The following is a 14,247-nucleotide window of genomic DNA, read 5'->3' as shown; positions in this document are numbered from 1 at the left end:
GGACTATTAGGAACCTCTTAGCCCAGGGAAGCCCAAAAAAAAGATTGGATTAGTAGCTGAAAATAACAAATCTAGTACAGAGCAGAGGAAAAAGACACCTTCTCAACTCACTTGTCGAAGTTAAGACTGAAGAGAGAGGGCACTGCCCAGGGAAACAAGAAGGCAGAGCTGAGAAAAAATGGTCTATGCCTTCTACAATTTAACTCACGAGTTAGGGTACACAGGCATCCATAAGGAATTTTGTATGCTGTTTGCACAGGAAGTATTTCTAATTTCATATATTTCTACTGTCACCATTACATTTATATAAGAAAATATTTAAAATCAGACATCTTAAAATTTTTTAGCTAAATTTGGTTATTAACTGAAATAAGTATCTCCTCTCATTTCAGTCTCAGAGAATAACTATAAAAATGCAAACAAAAAGAAAAAGCATGAAAATCAACTGTGAAGGAAATAGTCTTAACAAGTATTTCTTTTTTTTAAAAGTTTGCACAAATTCCTGGAGGAAAAAATGTTGACTTTGGGAAAGCCACTGTTTGTCCCAGGGGGTTAAGCAGCCTGCAATCTAGCTACATTTTGGAATGCTGCCAGACACTTGTGACCTTGATTTGGCCACAGTTGGAAACAGGATACTGGGGTTAGATGAACTTTTAGTCTGACCCAGTTATGTTAAAAAGGATGCAGTCAAATACCTAAACATATATTTTTTTTAATATGAATTACTTTAGCACCTAAACTAAAAGTAACAATTTCCAACTATATAACTACATCCACAGAGCCTCAGAAGCAAGACTAACAAGCTTTCACTGAGAATACAGGGCACTCAAAGGATTTATGTTATTAAACTGTCTCTCTTTGAGGCCATGTACCTGAATTTATATTAAGATTTCACTGAACTACTACATTTCTTAAAATAAAGTGAATGGCAACAAAGGCTGAGGAAAAAATTAAAAACTTAGCGCAAATTTTCAGTAAGTTGAGCCAAATGAATGCCAGGCCTAAGTTAATAAGCATATCTTTTAAACTCCTAACAAAATTTTCTGTTGGAAATTAAAGGCTACTAATTTTAGCTGACTATAGAGTACACATTTTAGGAGTTCAGACCTTTTTTTGCCCTCATCTCTGACAAGCACTTCCTAGACAGAAAATATATAATAGTCCAAAAAAAATCTCTGAACAGGAACTTTAAACTGCCCACACCAAAAGAAAAAGAAAAAAAAAAAAAGTGAACTTTGTTATTTTGAAAGCAGTTTTAAATAACTGTTAAAAAAGTCACTGAAAAGCACAAGCTTAAATTAAACACTATTTAAAAAAAAAAGAAGTTAACGAATCCAACTGACATGATTTTAAAGTATGAAGTTACAGTTCACACAACTAGATTATTCAACACAAATTACACAACTATCTGATGAGAATCTAATGGTCATTTTTAATCAGAGGGACTATGCATATTTTTCCTAAGTTCATAAGAAATAGACCGTAATTTTATGCATACATCAGATTTTAAGATAGCATACCACTCCAGTGTTCTCCCCAGAAATTTTTTCAAGCCAGGTGGCATGAAAAAGTATCCAGGTGGGGCGGGAAGGGGAAATTTGGTGGTTAGAATAGAGTCATTAAATCTAGTGGCGTACCTAGCATATATAACAACCCCCTCCTCAATATAAAAAAAAGTTATTTTTAGTAATAATCCATGAGTCACACAACAAGGATGCACCTAGGAAAAGGGAGCATCTTTAAACACTGCAGTGAGTACTATAACACCAAACACATTGTAAAACTAAACAAGCCAGATCCTGCACAGTCAATTGATCCTGTACAGTTGATGCTAACAGAAAACCATGTCCTTTTCATACACACTCACCCAATATGGAATAATCACAAACTAAAAATAGAAATATGTAGACAAAAAAATCTGAACCGCCAAGAAACCAGACTCTGCATACAATGCAACACCATAGAAACAGTGATACATGTCCCCTAATACTGTGCAAAATATAAAGACAGTAGATGTAAATTTGAAAAAGGTGATACATAACAATCGCCACTTTATAAATTAACAAATAGAAATAAAACAAATAACGAGAAATAAGAAAATACCATTTTATTGGACTAATCCATTTTTCAATTAGCTTTCAGAGGCCAAATCTTTCTTCAAAACAATACAGTATACTACTGTTATGGTATCCTGTCCTGACCTGAGCAAAGGGGTTTAGTAAAAAAAAAAAAAAAAAATTGCCTTATTTCCATTTCCTATTTATAAACTTTTATCAATATAGTTACAATACTACTTGATTCTACGTAAAGCAACAAAAATACTCTTTCTACCTTTTGTTGTTTGTGCTTTAATCATCTTCGCTTCTTTCTATTCAGTGTTTGTCCTCTCTCCCTTCCATGCAACATCTGCCCTTTCTTTGCCCCTTCCACCCAGCCGCTGCCCACTCTCTCTCTTCCATATGGAATCTTGCCTCTATGTCCCTTCAATAAACTGTATATCCTGTGCCCTTTCTTTCCTTTGTACATGATTCATTTCAACTTCATCCCTCCCCTATGCAGCATTTCTCTCTTCTCCTTTACTTCCTTTCTTTCCTCTCAACCCCATGGTTTGGCATATCTATCCCCTTCCCTCCCCCCATGCACTGGCATCTCTATCCCTCCTTGCTCTGGCACATTCTCTCCTTCCTTTCCCTCTGGTCAGGCATTTGTCTCCTTAGTTCCCCTTCCTTCCCTCATGCCCTGGCATCTCTTTCCTCTCCTTCTCCCATCCATTATCTGGCATCTCCTCTCCTTCCTTTCTTTCCCTCCTTCCTGCCTTTCCCCTGGTCTGGCATCCATCTCCTCCCAACCCCTACAATGCCCCGACATCTCTCCCTCTCCCTCCATGGTTTGGTATTTCCTTTCCCTCCCATGGTTTTGGCATCTCTCTTTTTTTTTCTCCTCTCCCTTCTCCCTCTTCCCCCCAATTGGGTGCAGCAGCATTTCTCTTCCCCCTCCCCCTTCCCTGTCTCACACACCCATCAGCAGTGCAGCATTCAAAACTCTCTACAGACTAAGGCGGGAGATAGGGCAGCGAAGGTATCGAAGGGAGGGAGAGAAGTTACAACTTACTGCTCTTGCTTGCTTCAGGTCCTTCCTTCACAGATCTATCATTCTTTGGCTTTATCTTTTATAAAAATCTGGAATTATCTCCCTTCTCTGATAATCGGTCGGAAAACTTTAAAGACCTATTTCAGAAAGCTTTAAATGATAAATAAGGGATTGCAATTAATGACTTTCTTGTCCAATTATTTGCTTTCCTGTCCTTTCAATAACTTTGTGTGAACCGGATCAAACCCTATAGTCGGGATGACCAGGTATTCAAGACTAAGAATTGAAATACATGATTTTTTTTTCTGGTAGTTTCTAGCCTGCAATATAGGGCTACTTCACCTTATTACCAACCCATTCAAAGAAAAGTACAAGAGAAGCCAACATCATAAACAAAATATAATGAGGGGACCAGCAAAAACACCGCGTACAATAGTCTAATAAATTAATGTACCTACGGGACTTAGAAGATACAGCGATTAAAACTTGACAAACACATTAGAGGCCAGATCTTATTATTGGCTTATTTATTTGGATTTATGTGCTGTGTTTTTAGGGGGAAAAAAATCACCCAAAGTGGTTATAGCAAGTATAAATCAGACATTCTCTATAATAAAACCCTAATCGCGCATGCGCACTTAAGAGTTTTGTGATTCCTGTGGCGTGCTGCATCCTTCCCTGGCCGTATTCCATTTTGGAGCACAGAGGCAGGGAACACGCTGGTGACTCCCCTCTCCCGCCCTCACTCACTCACCAACCGCTGCCGCCCTGCTGCTCCTCTTCAACAAAGCAGCCTGTTGAGGTTCGCTAGCCGGCTGTAGCGAACCTTTCAGGCTGCACTCCATCTCAGTAGCACGTTCCCACTGATGTGGAGAGCAGCCTGCTAAGTTCACTACAGCCAGCCGATGAACCTCAGCAGGCTGCTTTGTTGAAGAGGAACAGCAGTAGTTCATGCTGGTGGGCCAAAGACACCAGGAACCATGGATGGAGGGAGGGTAAGAACAGGAGGGGGGGAACATAAGGGGGCCACGGAGCAGGCAGGCATGGCACAACAGGGGGCCAGGGGGAGAGGGAAAGGGGGCTGCTTTGGGAGGAGGGGTGTGTTGGGGGAAGACAGCAATCATGCTTTGCTCTGGGAGGGGGGGAACAGAAGGGGGCCATGGAGCAGGCAGGCATGGCACAACAGGGGTCAGGGGGAGAGGGAAAGGGGGTTGCTTTGGGGGGAGGGGCGTGCAGGGGGCAGCAGCAATCATGATTTGTTCTGGGGGGGAACAGAAGGGGGCAACGGAGAGACAGGCAGGCATGGCGCAACAGAGAAATACAGGCAGGCAGGGGGCCAGGGAGAGACACAGACAGAAAGAATGACAGACAGACAGACAGTGTCCAAGGAGAGAGAGACAAAGAAAAAAAGACAGACAGACATCTACTCTAGCACCCGTTAATATAACGGGCTTAAACACTAGTAAGGCAATAAACATTGACTGTAGCAAAAATATGAATTTAACAGTAGGCATTATGGCATCATAGTATTCTATGCAATGGCTTTTGGAAAATCAAAACTCCTTTCGATGAAATACAAAAACAGAAACGGTAATGCAAAAAAACAAACAAACCAAAACCATTAACCTAGCAGCCTTTTCTGAAGGACCATTTTTTGTTGTTTATTTTTCTTTTATTCGAGTTGAGTTTGCCCAAAGTGGCACTGCAGTCCTATGTGCCAGCTTTAAAGTCCGCCCTTACCGTTTCTCTATCAGTTCGCCGTTCGCTCAACAGATCAGAGGCAAAACCGAGCTAATTTATATTGGAGGGGATTTGCAGATTTGCTTCCGACAGGGAAGAAAAAAAAGAGTCAGATGCCCTCCCTCAGCCACTGTTCCCCGCGGTGTGCCATATCGCCCGGCCAGGGTTCCTGCCATTACCTTTTGTGACCTCAGCCGTTTGGAGCAAGTAAGTGACACACAGCTCCTGACGTACCACTGCAAGTTCTAGGACCTCAGGCTTTGTTGGCCATGCAAGCCAACTCAGGGGGCACAAAGGGGTGGGTCGCATGGGCATGCTGCCGCCAGCAGGAGGGTACTACCGGCAGAGAGAGGAGCGCCACCCCAGAGGTGGGGGCCGTGCACAGAATCAGGCCAAAACTCGCTTAGAGATGGCTGGGGAGGAGGAAGCGGTGGCAGCAGCGCCTGCTGCTACTAGCCTGGCCTTTTCCCCATGCAGGATGAACCACACCTATGGGGAGCGCACACACAGCCACACCCCCCCCAGAGCATGGGTTCAATTTGCTACAGGCTAAGGCGGGAGATAGGGCAGCGAGTCAAAGGAAGGGAGGGAGAGAACCTTAGAACTTGCTTGCTTCGGGCCTTCCTTGCTGCAAGGTCCTGCCTTCATGGAAACAAAGTAGGCAGGACTCGGCAGTGAGGAAGGCATGAATCAAGCAAGAGCAGCAAGTTGTTAGCTTCCCTCCGAGTCGCTGCCCTATCTCCCTCCTTAGCCTGTAACAAACTGAATCCCAAAGCCGGTGAGAGGGTTTTAAAAAAAATGTTGAGCAGCGGCACCTTCCAGATGGCAGCCAGACGCTGGGCGCTAGGAAGAACACTGCACTCACTAGCAGTGAACTTGGATGAGTTTTGCTGTATGAAAGTTAAAATCATGTTTCCCAACATAAAAGCAAACAGGTCAGCAAAATAACACTACACAAATGACTAGAAACCTATACAAAGAATATATTGCAAGTCTTGTTTAAAAATAAAAATGAAGCCTTGCCTCAAGAACAGGTTTAAACTTTTTTTTTTTTTTACACAAAAAAAATAAACCCACACATGAGCACAGCCAGTGCATCTAGCAAACCATAACCATAGCATAAAATTCCCAACATGTTAACATCAGCAACTACTAAGGGGGAGGGAGGAAAAAAAAAATCAAGTACTAGGAACTGATGCACACAAAACAATTTCCAGCTTACTTCATTACAATAATTAGCTACAAAAACTCATTCTGCAGTTACCTTCTTTCTATTTCTAAAAGTTCCTCAATTGTCAAATTTAGCCTTAAGTATCTGCTTATGTGCTACCAAGGAAACAGAATAAAATCACTGCAAGGTTCTGATGCAACACCAAATTTTCATTTTGATTTGAACCATATTCATAATCTAAGGCCTAGGCTCATCAACTCCCCATCTTCAGCCTCTCATATTAGGAGCTAACCAAAGACACATTTTTAATAATTCACATGACAAAATCGTCTATTTTAAACACAATGGTTTCAGACCAGTCTTACAACCAGATGCATGCGAGACTATTCCTACACTGACAGCTCGCACTGCCCAGACTTTCCGTTTAAATGAACACACCCTTAAATGCCAGTCAGTGCCAAATGAATCGTGCAAAATACATACAAAAATAAAAGCAAAGCCTAACACAAGTTTTATTACAATCCTGTCCCAATCTAGAAATACTTAAAAGAAGTAATTAAACCCATCCAATGATTAAAAAAAAAAAAAAAAAACCCCACCACAGGTAAAGGGATACAGGTCAAGTCTAAATCAAATCCATCCTCTTGGTATCTCCTTTTGTTTCTGCTAACGATTTCTTTAATAATGGCAGTCATGTCTGGGAGACTGGTAAAGGCACCTCTGCGGTGCGGCGGCGGCGGCACCGCGGCTCGGCTCTCCGGCCTCGGCGCGCACGGGGCCTGCGTCTTAGCCCAAGGCCCGGCCTCGCAGGGCGAAGAATCCCAACGGCCGCTTCTTCCAGCAGCTTGCTCCGGCCGCCCAAGCCTTGGCCTCTCCTGCCACCACCGCTGCCACCGCCGCCGCCGTCTTTAAGGCGAAAGAGGTGGAGAGAAGAACTCCCCCAGTCCACTCGATGAGACACCCCCCTCCCCGAAGGAGGGGAACGGGAAAGGTTGGGGGGACACCAACCGCGGGTCACACACCGAAACACCAGAAGAGAAAAAAAATGTTGGGCTAGCAATAAATTTGTTAAAATATCCACAGAAGTTCCACGTCGCCGCTGTTGCTACTTTTCCTCCACCGCCGCCCGATACCACTTTCCACGCACGATCCAGGTGAAAAACCGCTGAAAGCCTGCAAGAGCGGGCGCTGGCGTAAGGGGGGCCACCCGCCACTCATCTCCCTCACACCAACTCCTTCACTTCCATCATGGCTTCCGCGAGCCGAACAGAAAGAAAAATCGAAAGCGCCACCAGCACGATCCCTCCGCCGATCCGACAAAGTAGTTCCGCCACATCATCTCCCGCCTCCTCCGAAACCGCTACTCCAATCCATTTATCCCCCCCGCCCCCTCATCCTCATACCTCCCGATTCCACTGCTCGCTGCTCTGTTCGGATTCAGGTGGAAAGATCAAGAGGGCTTTAAAGAGGAAGTTGTTTTGTGGTGATTTTTTTTTTTTTAATAGAACAGATGCAGAAGTTCTAATTGTGGCGGAGCGATATATTTAACGTTTCGGAGAGGACTATACTGTACTTCTCCTTACTCTGGGTCACGTGGACCCTAACTAGGGAACTTTTGTGGACATTTTTTTTTCTATTTCCAGTTTGACGGTTCATTCGATTGCTGGATGTTATAGCTACTACTGTTATGTTTTTTTTTGTTTGGTGGGGAAGGGGGTTCTATTAGTAGGGGCTCTATTAGTAGGGGCTCTCGCACTACCTACAAACCTTAGTAGTTTTTCTAATTACGTGCGTGTGTGCTCCAGTTCTCGTATTTAGAAAGTGCAACAAATGGGCTTGGGGAGCCTAGGGCCCGAATTTAAAATGCAAGAATTCATCATCTTGTTAAAAAGTGCGGACAAAAATCAAGCATAACAAAATAAAAGTAACCCCAAGCGTAGTAGCACACGACAAACAGCAGGAAGATCTAGAGGCGGGGTGCAGCCTCAAATCCTAACTAGGGACGTAGTGCTAAGTGCTCGTTTCTAATGTGCGGGTCGAAGCGGAAAAGTAGGGGCACAGGACCGAGGCGCCACCTGCCGGCCTGGAGTGTGACCTAAAGGGAAACGGGGTGGACCCAGAGGTTACTTGCGCTGCGTTCCCTGCTGAGCTTATAAGCTCTTCCGTTTGACTTGTTGCCGAAGGATGGGTGATCGGGCAAGGTCCCCTTAAGTTAGGGGATGGGAAGAAAGGATCTTCGTAGGCACAGCTTCAGCGCCCAGAGCACGGCGAGAAGGGGTGGGGAGTAAAAGCTGTGTGTCCCATTTTAATTTCCACGTGGCTTTGTTGTTAAGATTTTCCCGGTTAAAAGTGCTCAAGTTTGCATGTACTTTAAATAACTTGTGCTTACTTCTACAAAGCTTGGGTAGAGGTTTCTTCCGCGAGCCGGCTCCAGTTTATGAATACTGTTTTTCATTTTAGGATTGGATTTGTTAAACTATATTGTTAGTCCAATAAAAATTGTATTTTTTTTCCTTTTTGTTTTATTTCTACAAAGTATACTACTTTGTATGAGGTGTTAAAGGTGTGTACAAACAAAAAACATTGGTAATAGGGAGTAATACAGTATATATCAATACACAACCTACAATCCTAAAGCGCAAAATCTACAAAAATTAATTAAAACATTGCTAACAGCCAAGTTTTTAAAAACTTTGTATAACTTTTGGCCTGTTTTTACTTTTTATTTCTTTTCTCACCCATTCTATTTAACATCTGTCTGGCTAGCCTCTTCCTTGTTTAAAAAATGTCTCCACTTTTCGTTTTCTGTCTACCTAAGTTAGCCTGGCCTTGCAGATTAGAGATGTGCAGAAATTATTTTTTTTCTCTCTCTCAATTCCCTCCCATTCTTTAAAATTTTACATAGTCAAACTCAGCAATATGATTTCTTATGGTTTTATTGTCTTCTTTTTTTTTTTTTTTTTTTTTTTTTTATTTATTTATTTATAAATTTCAAATTTACAATTCAAGATGAAATCTTGTACAGAAAGTGATTACATCAAATGAACAAAGAAATAAACCTCATAAATTTACATAGAAAATGAAAATTTTTTGTATAATCTCTCAAGTCCACAATTATGATCCATGATGTATATTGAACAGAACTAAAAGAAACTTATTTCATTAAAGATAAGCTGTACATGGTAAACTGATATTCAGGCGTCTAATTTATTGAAGCCCTCATTCTTACCCCTTCTCCAGGCGGGACAAGGAGAGAAAGGCCGTTAGCTGGTTTGGCTCAAAGAAAACATATTTCTGGGAATTATAGTGAATTATACACTTGCAGGGATGACGAAGATAAAAAGTTCCCCCTAGAGCCAAAACACCAGGTTTTAATATTAGAAACTCCTTTCTACGTCTTTGTGTATCTCTTGCCAAATCTGGGAACATCTGTATTTTTAGATCAAGAAACTTTTTCTCTTTATTTTTAAAGAATAATCTCAGAAGCCAATTCTTATCCATCGTAATAGCCAAGGTCACAATCAATGTAGCAGGTGTAGCAACTTCTTTATCAGATAATTCAAGCAAAGCTGATACATCAATTGGTCCCTGAATTTTTTCTTCTTGAAGATCTTGAGTTTTATTAGGTAGATAATAGACCTGGGTGAAAGGAGGCATTTATTGTCTTCTAAAGGGTGACTAAATCCAGAAACCTGACTTTTATGAAGCTGCATTAGTGTATGAGAGGAAGAGATAATGGTATGGGCCATTTGACCTTTTGTCTGCCATCATGCTTCTATAGCCGGCCGCGGCGGTAAAAGTTCTGACGCCCATAGGAATGAGTGTCAGAGCTTTTACTACTGCGGACAGCAATAAAAAACACTAATGCAGCTTCATAAGGGGGGGGTAAATTAGGTTTACATCCTTCAAAGGGGTCAAATATATTTTTGAGCTTAATTTTCCTTTTGGCTTTTGCAGTTGCTAAAATGTGGAATGAACTTCTCTTAGATATCAGCTTAACCACAAATTATATAGTTTCATAAGCATCAGCACTGAGTGCGCTGCAGGAAGCCCAGAACACGATTGTTCGAACTCTCTTTCGATTAAGAAAGTGATCATGTGACAGAATGCTATATATCTTTGTATTGGTTAAAATTAGAACATCGAATCCTTTATAAATTATTGGTCATGGTGCATCTCTGTATACACAATAAGGCACTTAAGCATTTGATGGATAGCATTCTGCTACATGAATCACAGCACATTTTGTGCTTGGTGTCTCACAATGACCTACATCAGGGGTGCCCACACTTTTTGGGCTTGCGAGCTACTTTTAAAATTACCAAGTCAAAATGATCTACCAACAAAATTTTTTTTAAAAACACAAAGCACACTGTACGCATAGAAAATGTTAATCATCATTTATATTGCAGGTTTTTTTCAAAGAGGTCAAGGCAGATGACTATGCAATGTCACCTCAGTAACAACTATACAAAAATAGACAAATATACCCCCCTCCCTTTTTACTAAACCGCTATAGTGGTTTTTAGCACAGGGAGCTGTGCTGAATGCCCCGCGCTGCTCTCGACGCTCATAGGCTCCTCGCGCTAAAAACCACTATTGCAGTTTAGTAAAAGGGGGCCATAGTGCAAAATATAGACAGCAGATATAAATTCTCAAAATGGAAACATTTTGATCACTAAATTGAAAATAAAATCATTTTTCCTACTACCTTTGTAGTCTGGTGATTTCATGAATCTCTGGTTGAACTTTAGTCTTCTGACTGTGCATCCAATATTTCTTCCCTTCTTTCATCCTTCTGTATGCTTCCAGACCTCATTTCCTCCCCCCAACCTTTTCTTCCTCTCTCCCTGCTGTCCTCCCATTTCTTTCTTTCAGTCTTCCTGTCTATGTTTCTCTCTCCATGCCCCCTTTCTTTGTCTCCCTGCCCCTATTTCTTTCTGTCTGTCTTTCTCTCTCCTTGCCCGCTTTCTTTCTGTCTTCCTGCTCCCCCTTCTTTCTGTCTCCCTGCCTGCTCCCAAGCCACTGCCGCCGCCATCGGGGAATAGGCCTCCAAACCACCGCCATCATCGGGGACCAGGCCTCCAAACCACTACCTCCCCCCTCCTCCCCTAGGAGTCAAACACTACCTGTCACAAACTGCTGCATGGAACGGGAGTTTTCTGCATGTATGTGCAAGGACGGTCCCCCCTGGGACATCAATGAAGCTGAAGCCAGACCTATGTTATCAACGTCTACAAGTATGCATATAGGAATTTGATCAGTTCTCTCCCTCCCCCCAAATCCATCCTTCCTCCTGCTTCCACCCTTCGCACCGCCGTCTCCGAAGGCACTCGCGACCAACCCCCCTGGAGCTCGCACTCTCTGCCGCTTTCTGACCCCCAGTCCCCGCCCCACTTCCTACTTCTGGTGGGCGGCCCGTGGCAGAGGGGAAAGCTCCAGGGCTGGCTTGGGAATCCCTGAGAGAAAGTAGGATGGGGGGAGGGGAGGGAGGTTGACTGACTGACTGGCGCCGTCCGTAAAGGTAGTGAGAGGAGTTGCCATGCGCCCAAGGACCGAAAGGATGCTTTGGGTCCGTCTGGCTTCTGGGAAGCAAGTAGAACGTGAAGGCAACGCGATCGACTCGTGTTACCTTCACGATCTACCCGTCGATCGCAATCGACCTTTTGGGCACCCCTGACCTACATATTCCAACAGTGAAACAGCTGCGACTCTTTTGTTCCATTCCCTCCTTATGTCTGTCTCCAATGTATTGATTTTTCCCATTCAGTTTTCTTAACTTTTTTCTTTTTTTGCCTCTGTCCACTCAAATCTTGCCCTCTTTCTCACCCTTTTTAAAATTTCAGCTACCTCTCAATTCTCCATCTTCTCTCAGTCCCTAGCTCTCCCATTTCCCATCTCACTCATTTCCCAGCATCCTATTTCCTTCTATCTACTTCCCATTACCACATCTCTTCTTCTCTCTCCCTGTGGTCCAACATTTTGCTCCCTCTCTTTTCAGTTCTTCCCTCCCCCCTTGATAGTGAACAATGAGTTGCATCTCTCTCTCCACCCCCTAACATTTCTCCCTCCCTTCCAATCCCAGATCCAACTTCTCTCCATTTCTTTTCCCCAACTGCCTCCATCCCATCACATCTCTCCCCCCTCCCCGTCTGCCTCCCTCCCTTTTCCCAGGTCCACCATTTCTCCCTTTCTCTTCCCAACAGTTCTCCCTTCAAGTATCTCTTTCCCTCTTCCTTCACACCATCCAAGGTCCAACTTCTCTCCAGAACATTGGCCACCATCTCTCTCTCTGTCCTCTGTTTCTGGCCCCCATAAGCTCTCCTCTCATGCCCAATCTGGCACAGCTTTTAATACCCTCCCCTTCCTACTTAAAAAAACAAAGAACCAGTTAGTCCAGCAAGCTTCCTCGGCCCAGAATGTCCTCCCCCTCCTCTGCGCGGTCGGATGTGACCATCATTCTGATAAAGTGGCCTGCGGCAATGCTCCCAGAATTTTCCCTTCTCTTGGCCCAGCATGTCTTCCCTCCCGCGCCGGTCCAATGTTGCCGTCACACTAAAAAATCTTCCGGCCTCAGCAGTGATTCAGCAACGTTGTCCACGACTCCTCTTCCTGCTTTCCGTCTACCATTGGCTGACTCCAATGACACAACTTCCTGTTTCTGCCCATGTGGACCACAGCAGACAGAAAGCAGGAAGGGGAGTTGCAGACAACGCTGCTGAAAGAATCATTACCAAGGCTGGCAGATTTTTCAGAGTGATGGCAACATCGGACCGGCACGGGAGGGAAGACATGCTGGGCTGTGAGAAGGGGAAGTTCTGGGAGCACTGCCGCGGGCTACATAAAACGGTTAGACGGGCCGGATTCGTCCCATGGGCCGTGTTTAACACATGTGCCTTAGATAATAATCATCTTTTGGAAAAAGACACCAGATAGCACATATCTGTGAGTCTCCTGTGGATTTGATCCAGGGACCAGGCAGCACGTGCATCAAAAATGTCCACTTGCTCTGAGCAACAGCCACTGTGAGTAGTGTTTCTATTCTTATTTTCCTAACATATTGTAATTGCCTGATTGGTTGGTAAAAAATATGTCTGTTGAAATATGTATTCTGCTAGAGCTGCTAGATTTTGGTGCTGATATGCCGTATAGGAAAAAGTTTAACACTTATACTGGCTGCACCGCTGAGGTCTGTGAGTGAATTATCTTAAGGCTTGTAATGTAATGTAATTTATTTCTTATATACCGCTAAACTCCGTTAGGATTCTAAGCGGTTTACAGAAAAAACAGACAATAAGGGTGCATTAAAATTATAAGTAAAATATAAGTAAAATAGGTACTTAGATATTCCCTTACTGTCCCGAAGGCTCACAATCTAACTAAAGTACCTAGAAATATGACAATTAGTAGAGTAATGAAAAAATACAATAGAGATAGATGAGAAAAAAATAAGAAAATAAACATTCTAATAAGACTACAATGGTCTCTAAAGGACTTTGAAAGGTTGAAAAAAAGAGGGGAGATAGGAAATAGAAGCAGAAGGGAGAACCGTTGAAACTATAGAATTCTTGGGAAATTTAAATGAAATTTAAATAATAAAGTAGGAAACAAAACCAAGTGGCAAAACAATGAATGAGCTTTAAAAATAAAATATCATAAACTAAAAAAGAAAGTGAAAAAATAAAAAACAAACAGTCAAGACTGAAGTCCAGCTTGAAATGACTTCACTGCTTTGGCTGTGAAACTTCTCCAGATGTCATCCAATCCTTGTCAGCAAACCGGAAGCCCCAAATCCATTGCCTCCAGTCATCAACTCGTCTAAGATATTCACTCTCTCCTTCTGCATGTTAAATTCGCTGAATCTGTCACCTTTCAGGACAGGCACCGCTCGCATCTCTCTGACTATTTGCGGCGTCAACCATGGCCTCCCCCTCGTGGTGGCGGTGGTGGTCGTGGGGGGTCACTCCTCATCATGGCCGAAGCTAGCGGCTGCAGCGCCTTCTCTGAGTCGACGCTTCCTGATTATGATGTGTATAACTCTAGCCTTAATAGAGAATATCATTGAAAGTTTAGAACTGGTATTAGACATGTCTGGCCCAGAAATTTCGAGGAATTCCCCAATGATCACAACACAACCAAGGCTGCACCTTGCTCAGCTTATGGCAGACTTGTTTAGGGCTGCCAAATGGCTCCTTAGAAAAGGGTTAATCAAAAGAGCAATAATATAGATGATGTTAATCCGATCA

At 43.1% G+C, this 14,247-nt stretch overlaps 1 protein-coding gene across 1 annotated transcript in view; it reads right to left on the bottom strand.

Annotated features, from left to right (window-relative positions):
• Positions 1–7,368, bottom strand: part of PTEN (phosphatase and tensin homolog) — a 259,068-nt gene extending 251,700 nt beyond the window's left edge. Inside the window, exon 1 of the mRNA XM_033941236.1 lies at positions 6,618–7,368. Within this exon, the coding sequence (XP_033797127.1) occupies positions 6,618–6,696 (79 nt within the window). The 5' untranslated portion in view covers positions 6,697–7,368. The remainder of the gene's footprint in view (positions 1–6,617) is intronic.
• Between the last annotated feature and the right edge of the window lie 6,879 nt (positions 7,369–14,247).

Source organism: Geotrypetes seraphini, chromosome 4 (assembly GCF_902459505.1).
Source record: "Geotrypetes seraphini chromosome 4, aGeoSer1.1, whole genome shotgun sequence".
NCBI classification, from domain to species: domain Eukaryota; kingdom Metazoa; phylum Chordata; class Amphibia; order Gymnophiona; family Dermophiidae; genus Geotrypetes; species Geotrypetes seraphini.
The sequence above is the reverse complement of the archived record's forward strand: the minus strand, read 5'-3'. Positions and strand labels throughout refer to the sequence as shown.